The sequence below is a fragment of the Rhododendron vialii genome, chromosome 5a, assembly GCF_030253575.1.
Source record: "Rhododendron vialii isolate Sample 1 chromosome 5a, ASM3025357v1".
Taxonomy (NCBI): domain Eukaryota; kingdom Viridiplantae; phylum Streptophyta; class Magnoliopsida; order Ericales; family Ericaceae; genus Rhododendron; species Rhododendron vialii.
In genome coordinates, this window is record NC_080561.1 from 6499453 (window position 1) to 6516244 (window position 16792).

General features: G+C 39.7%; 2 protein-coding genes across 2 annotated transcripts; both read left to right on the forward strand.

Moving 5' to 3' along the window:
• LOC131325584 (mechanosensitive ion channel protein 8-like) lies at positions 1-2661 on the forward strand. Its single transcript, XM_058357910.1, has 5 exons — positions 1-739; positions 775-1024; positions 1506-1629; positions 1755-1875; positions 1958-2661. Exons 1-4 carry the CDS (start codon positions 1-3, stop codon positions 1839-1841), a joined length of 1200 nt encoding a protein of 399 aa, XP_058213893.1. The 3' UTR covers positions 1842-1875; positions 1958-2661.
• Positions 2662-8718: 6057 nt separating this feature from the next.
• LOC131325586 (tetraspanin-12-like) lies at positions 8719-11307 on the forward strand. Its single transcript, XM_058357912.1, has 2 exons — positions 8719-9280; positions 10802-11307. The coding sequence occupies exons 1-2, from the start codon at positions 8999-9001 to the stop codon at positions 11195-11197; spliced, it is 678 nt and encodes a 225-aa protein (XP_058213895.1). The 5' UTR covers positions 8719-8998; the 3' UTR covers positions 11198-11307.
• Positions 11308-16792: the final 5485 nt, after the last annotated feature.

The window sequence follows — 16792 nt, forward strand, 5'->3', positions numbered from 1 at the left end:
ATGTTGGGAAAACCATCGGAGGGAGACGAAGACGACGACCCGTTATTCGACAAAGATCTCCCGGAGGATTTAACCAAGTCCACCGTCAATGTGCTCACTATACTCCAATGGGTCAGTCTTGTTCTGATTGTGGCAGCTCTGATCACTATCCTTGCGATACCGGCTTGGAGGGAGAAGGAAGAGAGAGGCCTCCAATGGTGGAAATGGGAGGTCTTGATACTTGTTCTGATCCGTGGAAGATTGGTTTCTGGTTGGGGGATCAGAATCATTGTCTTCATCGAGCGCAATTTCCTTGAGCGCAAGAGGGTTTTGTATTTCGTGTACGGAGTGAGGAAGCCGGTGCAGAACTGCATCTGGTTTGGCTTGGTTCTGATCGCATGGCAATACCTGTTTGACAAAAGGGTTGAGGCAGAGACCAACAACAGGTTTCTTAAATTGGTGAACAAGTTCTTGTGGTGTTTGCTTGTGGGAGCTTTGGTGTGGCTGGTGAAAACCTTGATGGTTAAGGTCCTTGCGTCTTCTTTCCACGTGAGCACGTTCTTTGATCGAATCCAGGAGTCGTTATTCAATCAATACGTGATAGAAATGCTCTCTGGTCCGCCCCTGATTGAGATACAAACAATCAGGGAAGACGAGGAGAGGACTATGGCAGAGGTCCAGAAGCTTCAAAATGCAGGAGCAATGATGCCTCCGGATCTGAGGGCCACAGCGTTTGCGAAGAGCGGGAAGGTGGTGGGGAGTACGTTCAAGAAACTGCAGAGGACGTTGAGCAAGAAGTTTTCGAGAGCCTATTCGAAAAGACGATACCAATTGACCATTTGCATAAGATGAATCCTCAGAATGTATCTGCTTGGAACATGAAGAGGCTGGTGAAAATAGTTCGGCATGGGGTGCTGTCTACTCTGGATGAGCAGATATTGGATTTAACCAATGGTGATGAGTCTGCCACTCAGATTAGGAGTGAATTCGAAGCGAAAGTTGCAGCAAGGAAGATCTTCCAGAATGTTGCCAGGAGGGGGACCAAGTATGCCTTTTATGCCTGCTACCATTATCTTTTCTGTTGTTCGTTCATCTGCTTTCAGTCATTGAGTTACACTACAATGCACAAAACCTTTCCAGCCCTTGAAATCCTTAATGGGAGGGGACTGACTTTCATACAGGCGCTGCATAGCTGTTTTTCTAGAATTTTTGCTACCTCGCAAGATTGAAAACAGAACAGTTAATCGTGACATCCACGCTACAATTTTTTCCGGAAAATTGCTGGTTCATTTTTTCCTTTGGTTGAACTCAAATGGAAGAGCATAGTCCATTAACTCATACTTCATGGATACGTAATATGTTGCTTTCAGAGATTCTACTCTCTCTCAGTTTGCAATTTCAATACAGATTTCACAGCGAAGTCATCATTTATTGGAGATGCTGATCATCTGATATGTTTTGATGTGGTTCTGTCGTAGTGCAGAACGTGTTCCATGAAGTATCTTGAATGATTTTTTGGCTGGCAGGTTCATCCATCTGGAAGACCTTATGCGTTTCATGCGAGAAGACGAGGCCATGAAGACCATCGCTCTCATGGGAGGTTCACATGATAGTGAAAAAATAAGCAAATCTCTCCTAAAGAACTGGGTGGTAAGAACTGGCAAACACAGTTTTCGTAACAAGGACAATTATCATTATTGTCAGTAGTCTCCATGCATCTTTTGAGTTTGTAGTTATCGCGTGAGTACTTAATCTGTTCCATGTGATTCGTTTAGGTTAATGCTTTTAGAGAACGAAGAGCCCTAGCCCTGACACTAAACGACACGAAAACAGCAGTCAATGTTTGTGATGCATCCATTTGATGTAGGCAATCGGTGTGAGATTTATGGAGTTAAGGTATGAAAAATCATCTCTGTTCAGTTTCAAGTACTTTTGGTGTGTTTTTGTGCGTAGCTAATCATTCGACATAACTTTTCAGATGATTGTCGAAAATAAAGAGAGGGAATCGTCACTATCTGATGGAGATTACGCAGCTTAGGATACGTCATTAAATCCCTGGCTTCCTCATTGATGATACAAACGATGACTCCGGTTATGATAAGGATGCTTATGAAGATGGTGGTGGTGATTCTTGTGATATTTTGAATTGTGATGATTGTAATGATCCTTGTAGTCGTGACAACTACAATGATGGTAATGAAGCCTATCACAAAAATCCCAATGGTAGAAGACCCTGATAATGATTGGGATAAGGAAGGTTTTGTTGTTATTGAATTGTGCCAATTGACGATGCTTAGGCTAATGCTATTTCACTTTGTTTCCAGGTGAGGCCTAGGTGGAGGGGCTGGAAGTGCCACATGGTGTCACCCCAGGACCTGATGCTGCAGTTGTTCTCACTTGAAAGGCGAAGGCCAAGTCCAAAACACGGTGCAGAGAATTCTGCAGCAGGACGCTAACTGCGAGATCTTTTCTTGACATTTGACACCAACAGTGATGGTTCATCAGATGAAGCGAACTGGTAGTACTTCATTTGATAGATGGCGCACATTAAATTTAAGTTCATTATACTTCTACAATTGTACATAATATGACAAAAAAAGCGCTATGGTGGGCTTTGGTTTTTGATTCATCTGTTCCCGTTTTGAACTTGCTTTATAGATATGTTTCCCCATCTTTCCGTTATTTATAGCTCTTCATCTTGCCCTCTTTGTTCATGTGCGTATCATAGATGTCATTCATCTATGGGTTCATTCCGTTGATTATAATCATAAGCAAGAGTTTCTCATACTTAGGTTGCGCCATCGATGATTCAGTATTTATGAATGGCGTTTTTCTTCATAACTATCTATGAATGTTGTTGTAATTAGGGAATCTGATAGATCAGTTTTTTTTGGCCAAAAAGAGGATGCTACATAGCTGATTCTATCTGTGCTACGACCAATTTTTTTATTGGAAATGTTGGTTTTCCGTTTTCCTGGCTCTCTGGGGTTCTAGATCAGTTTTTTTTGCCAAAAAGAGGGTGCTGCGTAGCTGATTTCATTTTTGCTACGATAATTTTTTTTTTCCAGTAATGAACTCGGGACGAAAATTCATGATCATAAAGGTAGCCCAATAGTTAGTCCAGTTGGTTAGTGGGTTTACTCTCTATAGAATTGACCATAGTTCAATTCTTGGAATGATTAGGCTGCAAAAAGGTAATTCCTTGTGAATTCTCTAATTTTTGCGTGGATGGCTTGCCTGTTATGTCCATGGGTCACTCAAGCACGAAATCAGAGAAAATTGAACTCTATATAATCACACTATACAAAGTTACAAAAAAAAACTGTGACGAAATGCATGTTTTGCCCGCTAATACTTTAGGTGACGAAATCTGATTCTTTAGCGATGGAATCGTTTTGTCACCGAAAGTCATTTTTCTTGTAATGGACACACACAATCATAAACACATGCCCCTAAAAAACAACCGGCATCCGTCGCCCCTGAAATGCAGTAGAATGATGTTATCATTTTTTTGAACAGAAGAAAAAGATTTGTTAACCTTTGAAACATAGGAAATGTTATAAAGATTAAACGGATTTGGAGAAAGACAGCCGGCATCACAATGACGAAGAAGCATCCCAACAACGTTGACACCAAACCGGCCAATCGACAATCATATGGCTCTCCAAACCCAGACGCAAATGGCCAGCTGGAAAGGTTCCAACCAGAATACAGCAGAATTAATCAAAGCTCCCTAGGACATGCCCTAGTGAGGGTAACAGATACACAACCCAAACAGTTACGACAAAAGCTTAAACCACCACAATCAAAGTAAGACCAAAGCAGCCTTCAAATGCAGCAAAAAAAGTTAGACCCGTATAGAATGATGTTATTACAACATTGAGAGAAAAACGAAACTCACTCACCTGAAATCATAAATGTGTGAGACAGAGAGAGAGAGAGAGAGAGAGAGATAGAAAGTATGAGTAAGAGCGAGTACGAGAGCGAATGATTTGTCGGTCCATAGATTGTCGCGCCCAATGGTACGTCCTTAATTTCTATCATGTGCATGGAATTTTTCGGGTTTTGTCCTTCCTCGTGCAGTCTTTGACAGAAATATCCCCATTCTCTCCATCCACTGCGTTTCTCTGCACGGGTACTCCTAGGTAGGCATTGAGAGCTAATAGGAACAAATGGTTAGTTACAAGGAATATCAGCTCCAAGACTACCCTGGACGCAAGAGCAATCCATGCAAACAGAGCAACCCATGTTAAGATCACATGCCCCGTTTTCTCTCCAATCAAGGTCACCAAGGGCAGGAGAAACGTAAACGATACCAGATACAGAACCTTGTACCCGATAGAACGGATCGCGTTCTTTAGACCCGGTAGCCATTTCATGCGAGAACCGGGTGGTGATGAAGACTGAGACAAATAAAGATAGAATATATAGGGAAGTGCTGTGTGGCTTAATTACCGGTTCCATCCTATCTCAAGAAACAAAGGACGAGCCTTGGGTGCTTCTACACTTCAATTTAGAGATATATATAATGCTTTAGTTAGGTTGTTTGATTGGATGATGAGAACGAGTCTGAGAGAAAATAGTAGAAGCCAAAATTAGAACCTAAAAATGTTGTAAACCACTTGGTATAACGTTCTTTTCGCAAACTCAAAATTTGTTTGTTACAATGTTGAGGTAATGACAAGTGACAACGTACGTCTGTTTTTCCAACAAATTGATTACAAAAATAGCTATAGTGCCTTTGTTGATTTTGTCCAAGGATGAATAGCTCAATTGAGCACTCAAGGAGCACCGCCAAATTAAGCCAATCATGCTTCAGGGGCTTTTTTCCACATATATTTGTGTGTGAGCTATACGTTTGGTGGTGAAGCTTATTAAAATATGTAGTGGAAAAAAGTTTCTGGAGCACCGAGTTGTGGGCACCAAGTAGCAGTACTCCAAGAGCAACCAATAATTTTTCCCAGAGAAGGGATAAAGATGCCCACGTCAGCACAGTTTTTGACAAAATGGACAAAATATACCTGTAGGTGTATAAATTAGAGAGTTTTGTAATTATGTGCGTTTAATTGAAATAAACTAAGTTCAGGTGTTTATGGGATATTTGGATAAAAGTTTAGGTGCCATTATGAAATTTTCCACAACTATTCAAAATTGCAACTTATGAAATTGCCTTCTACGAGCATCCACAATGGAATAACCAAAATTATAAAATTGTTAAAGTTAGCAATGTTTCCTCAAAAAAAAAGTGTTCACAGTGGCATAATCAAACTTAACAATCTCTTGGTAACTCATCAAATTTTGGCCATTGGATAATCAAAACTAGCAACTTTTTGCCAATAACCAAAACCTTCTCTCTCTCTCTCTCTCTCTCTCTCTCAACAATGTTTCTAAGAAAAATATTTTTAAAAGAAGTTTTTTTTTTCAAAAACAGTTAAACCATTTTTCAAAAACTGTTATTTTAAAAAAAAACTGACTTTTTTCAAAAACTTTTTTGAAAAAGTGTTGCAAGTTTTCAAAAAAATATTTTCTATTTTGAATATCATGTTTTTATTAGTTTGAAAACTATTTTAAAAAAAAAAATTATATGGTGACAAATTTTAGATTTTATAGGTTGAAAATGTGATGTGGCAAATTTTGATTATTCAATGTTCAATTATGTCACTGTAGACATCTATATTACTAACCTTAACAACCCCTTAAATGGATCAATCACTCTACTACCACACCCATTTACACACCCAATCACACACCCACACTCACAACAAGGGTGGAGCCCACACATTGATTGGGTGTGTAAATGGGTGTGGTGTTAGAATTTTCCTAAAAGAATAATTAAAATGTGATTTGGCAACTTTTGATTATCCAATTTTGATTAGTCCACTGTGGATGCTCTAAGTTTATATAACATTACTATAAATTGCATCTCTCTAGATCAATAGCTTATGGGATTAAATTCTACACGGAGCGGCCGTGTAGAATTGGATGTGTGGACAGCCAATGGAAAATTGCCACGTCACCTAATGCTCGTCCAAACTTAAAACGACATTTAATTCCTCGCTCATCTTCTCTTTAAGTATCTATTCTTTATCGGAAAAGATATAGGTACCGACGGATTTCCCACCGAAATCGTACCGACGGCCTCGCCTGGCCGTCTCCGGCCACCGGACGGCCAATCCAAACCGTCCAATAATTCTATAAAAAAAAAACCGAGGGGCCTTACGCGAGAAACAACGGCATCCGATGTGTGTAAGGTGTTGGATCAAGCACTCTTTTTTTCGTGTATATATAAAAAGAGTGCTTGATCCAACACCTTACACACATCGGATGCTATTGTTTCTCGCGTAAGGCCCCTCGGTTTTTTTTTATAGAATTATTGGACGGTTCGGATCGGCCGTCCGGTGGCCGGAGACGGCCCGGCGAGGCCATCGGTACGATTTCGGTGGGAAATCCGTCGGTACGGATAACAGCACTCATTCTTTATTTGGCTCCTGTAAAGCAGATACTTGATTATGAAAGCTCTAGAGACAAAAATTAATTATGACCCTTTAGAATAAAATGATCAGAAAAATAAAATTTTCGCTCCGGTTCAAACAGATTAAAAATTGAACTTAATTTTTTTAGACTGTTTATATATTAAAAAATATGGTTAGAAAATTAAGCACTCCAAATTTAAATTCATTTAAACCGATGCAAAGATCTTATTTTTCTATCGAGTATCTGTTTTACAGGGTCCCAAATAAGAAGAAGATGAGCGAGGAATTAAAAGTTGTTTTAAGTTTGGTTGAGCATTTGATGACGTGGCATCTTTCCATTGGCTGTCTGCACAACCAATTCTACACATGCCCCTCCGTGTAGAATTTAATCTCTTTAAGTTAGAGTAGTATTCGATTTTTTATGAGGGACTACATAATTTTTTTGAGGCAGTTTGTTGTTTTTCGGAATACATGTAAAATGTAATTCTTTCTTCTCCTTCGAAGTAATTGTCAAGCTTGATTTTTTTTTTTTTGTCAAAAGTGAGAAGATTGTATTGATTAACGCCCAGCGGCACTTACAAAACAGAGTTCATTACAAAAAAAGTTGGACAAAGCCAAACTAATCGTCTAACAAATACTACAAAACAAGTAAATCACAAGGCAATCGATGTTTTTCATCCTAACCTAGACATGGATTAACGCAATGGCGACACTTTTAAATTGTCTAACATCTAATTAGGAGTCTCGATCAAAAGAGAAAAAGTGCAAAGTTAAGGACAAAAGACATCAAATATCCAAACGATCAGATGCACTCCACCCAAGTATGAACGCACCAATGAACTCTCAAGAACTAAAGATCTATCAAGCCGTCACGGGTTGCCTCACCAAAGACATCGTGTAGGGATAGAACGTTAAAGCACAAATGTCGTTGTGAAACAACCTCGATTGAGAGAATCCGATCTGTAGACAAAATTCGTCCGAAGACATAACTAATGACTCTCATTGAACGAGAAACAAAACTCTCACAGATTAGACGACAAGTCGTTGATATGGAGAGACAGAAGGGAAAAAAAACCAAAGAAAATGAGTCAGTATTACCATGGCCTCCCCCTCCCGCTGCCGCACACGGGTATGGAATCCACGGGGGTGAGGGGAAGGGAGAAGATCGAGGAGTTGTGGTGGCTAGGGTTGAAAGAGAGGGAGAGAGAGAGAGATAGCGTTATTTTTGTATTGTATTTCTAGGAAATTGCCGAGCTTGATATTTAGGAAATTTCTAGACATGGTCCCAAGTGGTATGGGAGCACATGATGTTCCCATTGAATATGGACTTAGATTGAAAATTATGTAAATCACGGCCATTCCATCAAAATCACCCAAAAAAAGTAAGGTGGATTTGCAAAAAACAAGATGATTTTACTATTTTTTTGCCAAAAATCGCGATATTACTTGCCATAAAAATGTCGGAAAAGTTATGCCATGCTCCCAAGTGGGTATGAGAGCATGATGCTTCCATTGAATATGAACTTAGATTGACAAATATGCAAATCATGGCAGTTCGATCAAAACCACACACAAAAAGGTGAATTTGCTAAAAATGAGATGGTTTTACTATTTTTTCGCCAAAAAATCACAATATTACTTACCTTAAAAATAAGATTTACATACTATTTACCAAGGCAACACCAACACGTACAATGTTATATGGCTACACTTACTACTGAGATCTTTTGACGAGTAATGGTTGAGATCTACTCATACAATCTAACGATTGGGAACAAATGGAAGCATCATGCTTCCAAACCGCTTGGGAGCATCATAATCATTGCCTGTATGAAGACCAAGAGCTAAAGATGCTATTTTTGTTTAAGATGACAAAAACCAAGAGATACTATATACTTCCTTCCTGAAAAGATTGGCTGGTCCGCAAAACAGTAAAGTCAAAATAATACAATTGTCATAAAAAATTCAAACTTTTTGCCACTAGGTTTTTTTGACCGGCAACTTTTTATCAGTAGTTATTAAATATCAATGAGTTCTTTTAATTGTTAAATTTAAAAAAAAACATTTCAAGTTTCTAAGTTTTCGTTTTGTGAATCAGATAATTTGTTTGGGACGGAGGGAGCACATTGTTGAGAAAAAAGACAAGGGTCAAACTTGAATTGTAAACCAGTGGTTGGCTGACGATAATTTAGGACACCCTTAATTAGGCATATTTTCTTGAAACCTCTGTAAAACCTATCCTAGCTTCCACCCGGACCACCCGTAATTACCTTCATCGATCTCTCTGTTGTACCTGCCGATCTGACTAGTACTTCTCATTTTCCCTTTTGCCATTGCATGATGGGAACAGAAACTCCTCCTGGTCGATGTGCTTTCATACTCGTCGTTATCGCGAGTACCGTTCCAATCCTCATTACGGGATACTTCGTCGTAAGCAATCTGTTGCTCTTACGAAGGGGTGATGCCGTGATGCTGATCCCAAATGCGAAAATCCGCGTCTGGAATGGGGTTTGTGGTTTGACGTCTTCCTCCTCCTTATTTTCCTCATGGGATCAATCGGGGTTCTACTTAAGATGAAAGCCGTCCAAATAACTTGCATGGCATTGCTTATTGTTACTACCCTTTCCCTCATGGTGATCAACGTGAGTATCGATATCGGCGGGACCTTTGCTGAAGATACGAAGAGGATTCAAGACGTCTATCGTCTCGAGACCTATTCACCCTGGGCACATAAGTTTCTGTTGAAGGACAGTGGTTGGAATACCTATAAAAACTGTCTTATTGAAAGGAAAATTTGTGACAAGCTTGGAAAGAGGGATTTTGTTCAGGTTCTTTCCATCCCTTCTTTTAATTCCATATCAATTGCCCTTTAAAAAAAAAAAAATCAAGTTTCCATATCAGTGCAATGTGTGTTCAACGAGAAAGTGAAAGTACGTTAATTATAAAAGATGCAGACGTGCAACTCTAATTTTTTTTCATGAGCAAGGATTTGATTTTGAGCCGTGCTACAGATACAGATGTTCGATGCAGACATATATGTATTAATCAGACACATTCGGCGCACGTAGGTCACACACAATGAACTTGAGACGAGTACACATTAGACGACTACATACCGATAAATATGTGTCTAGAATCGGACTCTAAAGTATTTTCCTTTGACCACCCTTTTGGCTCTCCTAGTCATTAGCCCCACAATTAATCATGGCATAAGTTCAGGTAGCTTAATTTGTTAGTACCTCTTAATTAGCATCATTTTATATATCTTCTAATACGCATGCAACTACAATACAGACTCCATTTTGATATGCTGAAAATGGAGTACAATTTAATGGGATGGAATAGCCCGAATGCCATAATTAAAATTATCTATCATGTGATCATGAGGGTTATATGGTCAGATGGGATAACATCATCCCACTCAATGTTTTAAAAAGAAATTGTGGTATAGTTATGATTGAAACGTAATTTATCCATTTGGACACAAGATTGTTCTTAGCTTTGTTTGGAAATACAGTGTCATTTTCCTTGTTTCCGTTAGTCTTTGTAACTATTTCAAAAATTAATAAATAAATAAAAAAATCGCCGTTCAAAAAACAGAAACTTAATTTATGCGTTTGACCATCAAAATTTTAACATTACTCAACGCATTCTACAAGTTGTGAAAAATAAAGAGAAACACGTTTACTTTGTAGATTGTTAAAAACCCATACCGTAGTTGATTGGGGATCAACGAATAAATGATAAATTTGTATTAAGTACACAATGAAAAGACATCTTCAATGATATATCAAATGATTTTTGGTTGGGGGCCATCCATAGTAGTGAGTTATTTTGTGTAATACCCTTAGTGATGCGTGTTGAGCTTATTTATCATTGGAGTCCCCATATATCTATGTTTCTTGTAAACCCTAGGAGGTGTGTGTGACATAATGTGAGGGAGAGGGTGAGGCGAGCTTCGGGGCCAGTCGATGGCTTTCCGGAGAGGAACAGATGTATAGTTCCCGAGAATATTTTCATCTTTGTGTGAATATATATTCAAAGAGAGTTTTTCTCTGAAATCACTATATGGGTTTGTGTGCACGGTGTCTCTCCGGTCCTAACATTTTTACCATGTTTCTTTTCCAAATTATGAAAATTGGTCTGGGCTTTGTAAATGGCAATCATTTCGTGTATGATTTTGGATGAAACTTTTGAGTCTTTCATCCTAGGAAGTAAAATTTCCAACTCCACGTACGCCTGATGTATGTTTTGTTAGTGTAATACCTACATGTAGATTTGGTGACTAGTTCTAGACCGACTTGGCATTCATATACTAATCAGTTTGCTGTTTTTTCTTTCTCCGGCAGGGGGGTTGTTGTATGCCGCCACCATACTGCGGCTATGAGGAGAAGAATCAGACGTGGGTGGTACCCAAGACCGGTCAGTATGCAGACGACGTTAACTGTGTCCGCTGGGATAGCGACAAAAGAAAGCTATGTTACGATTGCGAAACATGCCAAGCAGTGTATATCAGCACCTTCAACGACAGTTGGGCCCTTCGAGCATTGGGACCAATTTTGCGTGCCCTGATCTTGGCCGCTTGCTTTTACTTTACTTGTGAGGATGACTGGCCGGGGACCAACCGATCAGGAGGACGTGCTGATAATAACCCATCAGGAGGGCGTGCTCATAATAATCGATCAGGAGGACGTGCTAATAATAATCGATCAGGAAGACGTGCTGATAATGATCTCTCTGTTTAATAAAAGGCATATGATATGCATTGCTAATACTAATACGGTACAATGCCAGGCCGCTTTAACAATACACTACTCCTTTCTTCTTTTATCTTGATATCTCAGGGGTTCGAGTCTACTTATGCGCGTCTCGATTAAGGGACCGATTTCACAGTCCAATAGCGGGCTTGACCGTTGTTGAATAATTAAAAACACTCCTTATGTAGACTAAAACCCACCACCACATGTAGGGTACCCTTTCTGAGTGTGGTAAGCTTGATACTCGCAGAAATCCCAACAAGATAAAGCAAAGTTATCTAGTCCAGCAATTGATTGGGTTTAAACTCCACTAACGACAACTTACACTAGTACCTTCCGCCGAGAAAAAAATAAGTAGTCTATTCACTCGATATGTATCAACTCGTTAAAAACTTGCATGAGACTGACTTAGTATTATCTAAAAAGAATTTCATCTAAGAAGATGAAAAAACCCAAAAAGATGGTTAATATGGTGAAGACTTCATCGTCTCGTATGGACTTTCTTCACCGTCTGGAACAGTGAGAGCAATAATTTTAAGAACTATTTATGGCTTAAAGGGGTAATTTATACAAGAAGTAAACACTCATACCACATCTTATTAATGAATACCGACAAGGACAACATGGTCAAATAACAACTCATAATCTAATCTATTTTTGCATTATGTTCCCAAATACTACTATGTTAGAATTTTTGTTTTGTACATAACGCTCAAGCACTACACCGTATTCAAAATACATTATTCTACGACAATTTTAGATCCAAAACTCAGAATTCAGAATGCAAAAGACTCCCACAATGCCCTCAAAATGTGGAACCATAAAGAAGAACCTTGATCGCACTGCATTATGCTCTTGCAGCTAGCATTCGATCAATTTGGCCATTACTGCAAGCATCCATCAATTTACCAAATTGATGTTTATGAACACTATTGTCTCCTTTAGTTCATAACTTGACAATCATTGCAAAGAATTTTGAAATTGAAATATTTAAGATAACCAACGGCAATCCCCACATTAATGTGAGATAGAGATATTTCAAGCACCGACAGGAACTTTCCGCGGTGAGATGTACATCCATTGGTGCTCACTTAAAAGGCCAAAAGGCGATGACAAAGCTGATGATGATGGGAAGATAGGAGGCGGCATTCGTACTGGCACCCTTCAACCACTTGTCCTGTAAGTATTCCATGTATGCTGCCTTCCATTTGTTGCAGTCATAACAAGCTTGATCAAACCTATTTCTCCAAGAAACGCAATCTGGATTTTTAGAAGTAATTCTTGACAAAGGCACTTCCAAAGAGGTGTAATTTTGGAGGTGCCCTTGTCAGGAGTTCTTCTAAAGATTGAGCCTGCGCTTCTTGGAGCAACAACTTGGATCAAGCGTGTTATGACTATGACAAATGTAAGGTAGAATACGCAAGAAACTTAAAGAAGAAGTGGTTGAAGGATGCCACTCCTGTCTTCCGATCATTGCCAGCTTCGCTATAGCTGTTGGAAAAATTGGCCGCTGGAAGACAACGGAAACGTTGACGAAATCTCCACCAAATCCGAAATACGCTTCGAGTCACGACTATGTCGCTTTCCTAAAGACAGTATTTGCCCCCACCAATACCGGAATGCAAAGGGTTACAGCAAACCTGCCTTCAAGATAAATCGAAGCCCGAACTTGAAGTTCTTTCCGTTTTCGTTTGCACTAACGAAACGGACAGAATATCTGCTTGAACGAATATAGGAACCGAGAACCACTGTGTTCTATTTTCTGCAACAAAACAGAACGCAGATTGAATGCTAGAAAATATAGAGAGAGATGTGGGAGAAATTCGGATTATGTGTGTATATTCTGAGCACTGGATTCTGCTAAGTAGTGGTCTATTTATAGGCCACTACGCACCCATTGAGAATGGGTATGCACCCGATCTAATCTGACCGTTGGATCGGATCCTACGGTCTAGATCGATCAGTCACACCGAACTGGTGTGCCGTTTCACTCACACCCAATCGGATTTGATCCAATCCGTTGGATCGAGCCCATTCACGGCTGACGGCTAAGATCGCAACTCTACGGACCAGTGCACCCGTACGCAGGAGTCGCACCCGATCGGAACCATCCCGTGTGACACGTGTCATCCACGTCAGCACCTCCTTACTGCCAACTCGCAATAAGTTAGCGCTGACGTGCTAAGTGCAAAGTGCGCCGCTAAAGCGCCACAATGCACCACAGCCCACGCCACACAGCCCACGCGTGCGCGTGCGCGTGCGCGTGCGCGTGCGTGTGTGAGTGTGTACCGGCTCTGCCGGTATGGTGCGAAGCACCAAAGGGCTGTACCACACTAGATCATTAGTTACTTATATTAGGAATGTTTCCTAATATATACCACTCCAAACTAATGTGGGACAAAGCTCACAAAGAGGAAAACAAGCATTCTAAGGAAACAAGGAATTTTACAAAACCAAAAACGACGACTCTTTTATTTTGAAAATCTCTAACAATCCCCCACCATTTTCGAAATACAGATGAAATATTCTCGGTTCTTATTACAAGGTTTATGCATACATAAATAGTGTCTTGCGACTTCAACTATTCACTTAGTGAAAACATATCAAAGCTGGTCAGGGCAGCATAGTAGACGTGTCTTTGAACTAGTTGTCCTCTGTCGACCAACCGGACGTGTCTTACACATAATCCTCCAAATAATGCAGATATCCCAATCAGTTGACCCGTGAACTGGCCTTGGGTCTTTTATCTTGATTTCATGAACGCTCTAAGGTCTAGCCCCTATGACCTATAGGAAGCGACACCACCTCCACATTCATATAGGTAGATCGCTATTCGTGCTCCTATAACATTAGCACAAAACAATCTATTAAGAACTAAGTAGTTCAACCTCCTTTGTATTCACATTATAGGTACAAAACACTTTACCTTGGAATGTGTAAAATAGCTTTAAAGTGTTTCCAATCACGACATATGGTGTAGTTTCTCATTGAACTCAAGAGATTGAGAGTATCAACCGGTTGAGTTGAGTTTCCACCAGGAGTGATTCAGCTAATTAGGCAAAAGTCCCATTCCCTTTGATGTTTTCAACACCAAATCCCTTGCAAGGCCTTTCGTAAAAGGATCCGCCAAGTTTTGACTTGACTTAACAAAATCATTGGTTATCACCCCATCAACAATCAATTGTCTCACATAGCTATGCCTTAGTCCAATATGCCTGGACTTTCCATTATACACTTGGTTATACGCTCGCGACAACGTAGCTTGACTATCACAATGCAGCGATACAGATGGCATAGGCTTAGGCCACACTGGAATTTCCAGATTTCTCAGCCATTCTGCCTCCTTACTACCAGAAGCTAATGCTACAAACTCGGCTGCCATGGTCGAGTCTGTTATCAACGTTTGCTTCTTTGATCCTCAGGAGATTGACCCTCCATCAAGTGTAAACACCCAACCACTCGTTGACGAGTGATCATTCCGCTCAGTAATCCAACTAGCATCAGTGTATCCTTCTAGAACCGAAGGATATCCACTATAGACTATTCCATAATCTATAGTCCCTTTGAGGTACCGCAGTACTCTATATACTGCATGCCAATGCACATGCCCAGGATTATTAGTTTACCTACTAAGTCTCCCCACCGCATATGCAATGTTCGGTCTTGTACTTGTCATGGCATACATCAAGCTGCCAATCACTCTAGAATACTTTAGTTGTGACACCGCTCTCCCCTCATTAAGATCTAATGGCGATTGAGAGTCATACGGAGTAGACACCGGTTTGCTTTCAAAGTGGTTAAACTTCTTTAAAATCTTTTCAATGTAATGTTCCTGGGATAGAATCAAGTGACCACCACTTCTTTTAATTCTTATACCCAATATTACATCAGCAACACCCATATCTTTCATACTAAAGTTAGCAGAAAGAAAATCTTTTGTACTCTGAATGCTCTCTTGGTCTGTACCAAAAATAAGCATATCGTCTACGTACAAACAGATAATGACTCCTCGTTTGCCATTAAATTTACTATACACGCACTTGTCAGATTGGTGTATTGTAAAACCATTTGACACAACCACTTTGTCAAACTTCTCATGCCATTGCTTAGGTGCTTGCTTAAGTCCGTAAAGAGACTTTATAAGCTTGCAAACTTTGTGCTCATAACCTTGCACAACAAACCCCTCTGGTTGCTTCATATAGATTTCCTCATCTAATTCACCATTAAGGAATGCAGTCTTGACATCCATTTGGTGTATCTCAAACTTGTATATAGAAGCTAGAGCAATTAAAACTCTAATTGTTGAGATTCTAGCAACCGGGGCATAGGTATCAAAGTAATCATTACCTTCTTTCTGGGTAAAACCTTTGGCTACAAGTCTGGCCTTGAACTTATCAATAGTTCCATCAATTTTCATTTTCTTCTTGAAAATCCATTTACAAGCAATTGGCTTAGAATCAGGTGGTAAATCCGCCAGAACCCATGTATTATAACCCATGATAGAGTCCATCTCATCTTGGATAGCCTCTTTCCAGAAAGCAACGTCTTGCGATTTCATTGCTTCCTCAAATGTCAAAGGATCATTTTCAACATGAAGTGAAAATACATTGTGAGCACATGAAGTCTCTCTAGTGCCTTGAACTAGATAAACTATGAAATCAGGACCAAACGTTTTCTCTGTCCGAACTCGTTTGCTCCTTCTCAATTCAACTTGTTCCTCAGGTTCATTTCCTTCAACTGGAACCTCTAAAGGCTCGTTGTCCTCTTCGGACATCAAAGGAAACTCTTCCGAATCTTTATTAGATTCCAAATCTTTACTAGATTTTAACCTTGGAATTCTGTCAAATCTATTTTCATAGAACACTGCATCTCGAGATTCAATGATGGTGTTGATGGACACAACATCATTAGGCTCTGCCACTAGAAACCTATATGCTTTACTGTGCAAAGCATATCCAAGGAATACACACTCGATTCCTTTTGGACCCAGTTTCTTCCTTTTAGGTCTAGGCAATCTCACAATCGCCCTACACCCCCAAGTCTTAAAATAACTCAAGTTTGGTTTCCTTTTTGACCAGAGTTCATATGGAGTAATGTTAGACTTTTTGAGAGGTACTCTATTCAGGATATAAGCAGCGGTAAGTATGGCTTCGCCCCACAAACCTTTACTTAATCCTGCATTGCTTAGCATAACAACTACCATCTCACATAAAGTTCTATTCTTCCTTTCGGCCACTCCATTTTGTTGTGGTGTATAAGGTGCAGTTACTTCATGAATTATCCCTACTGATTCACAATAATCAGGGAAGTGATATTCACCACCCCTGTCAGACCTAAGACGTTTTATCTTCAAACCACATTGATTTTCAACTTCAGCCTTATATGCAACAAATTTATCAAGTACTTCATCTTTGGAATGAAGCAAATAGATATAGCAAAATTTTGAATAATCATCTATGAATGTTGCTATATAAAGTTTTCCGCCTCTAGTTGGAGTGCTATGAAAATCACATACATCACTATGAATCAATTCAAGTAATGAAGAAGTCCGCTCAATTTTAGGAAATGGCAATCTGGTTATCT

Excerpts from the sequence above, each read along its gene's own strand:
- LOC131325584 (XM_058357910.1), top strand. The coding sequence starts at position 1 with ATGTTGGGAAAACCATCGGAGGGAGACGAAGACGACGACCCGTTATTC. Across the intron at positions 740-774 it reads GAGCGGGAAGGTGGTGGGGA|AAGTTTTCGAGAGCCTATTC; the intron begins GTACGTTCAAGA and ends ACGTTGAGCAAG. Across the intron at positions 1,025-1,505 it reads GTTGCCAGGAGGGGGACCAA|GTTCATCCATCTGGAAGACC; the intron begins GTATGCCTTTTA and ends TTTGGCTGGCAG.
- LOC131325586 (XM_058357912.1), top strand. The coding sequence starts at position 8,999 with ATGGGATCAATCGGGGTTCTACTTAAGATGAAAGCCGTCCAAATAACT. Across the intron at positions 9,281-10,801 it reads GAAAGAGGGATTTTGTTCAG|GGGGGTTGTTGTATGCCGCC; the intron begins GTTCTTTCCATC and ends TTTCTCCGGCAG.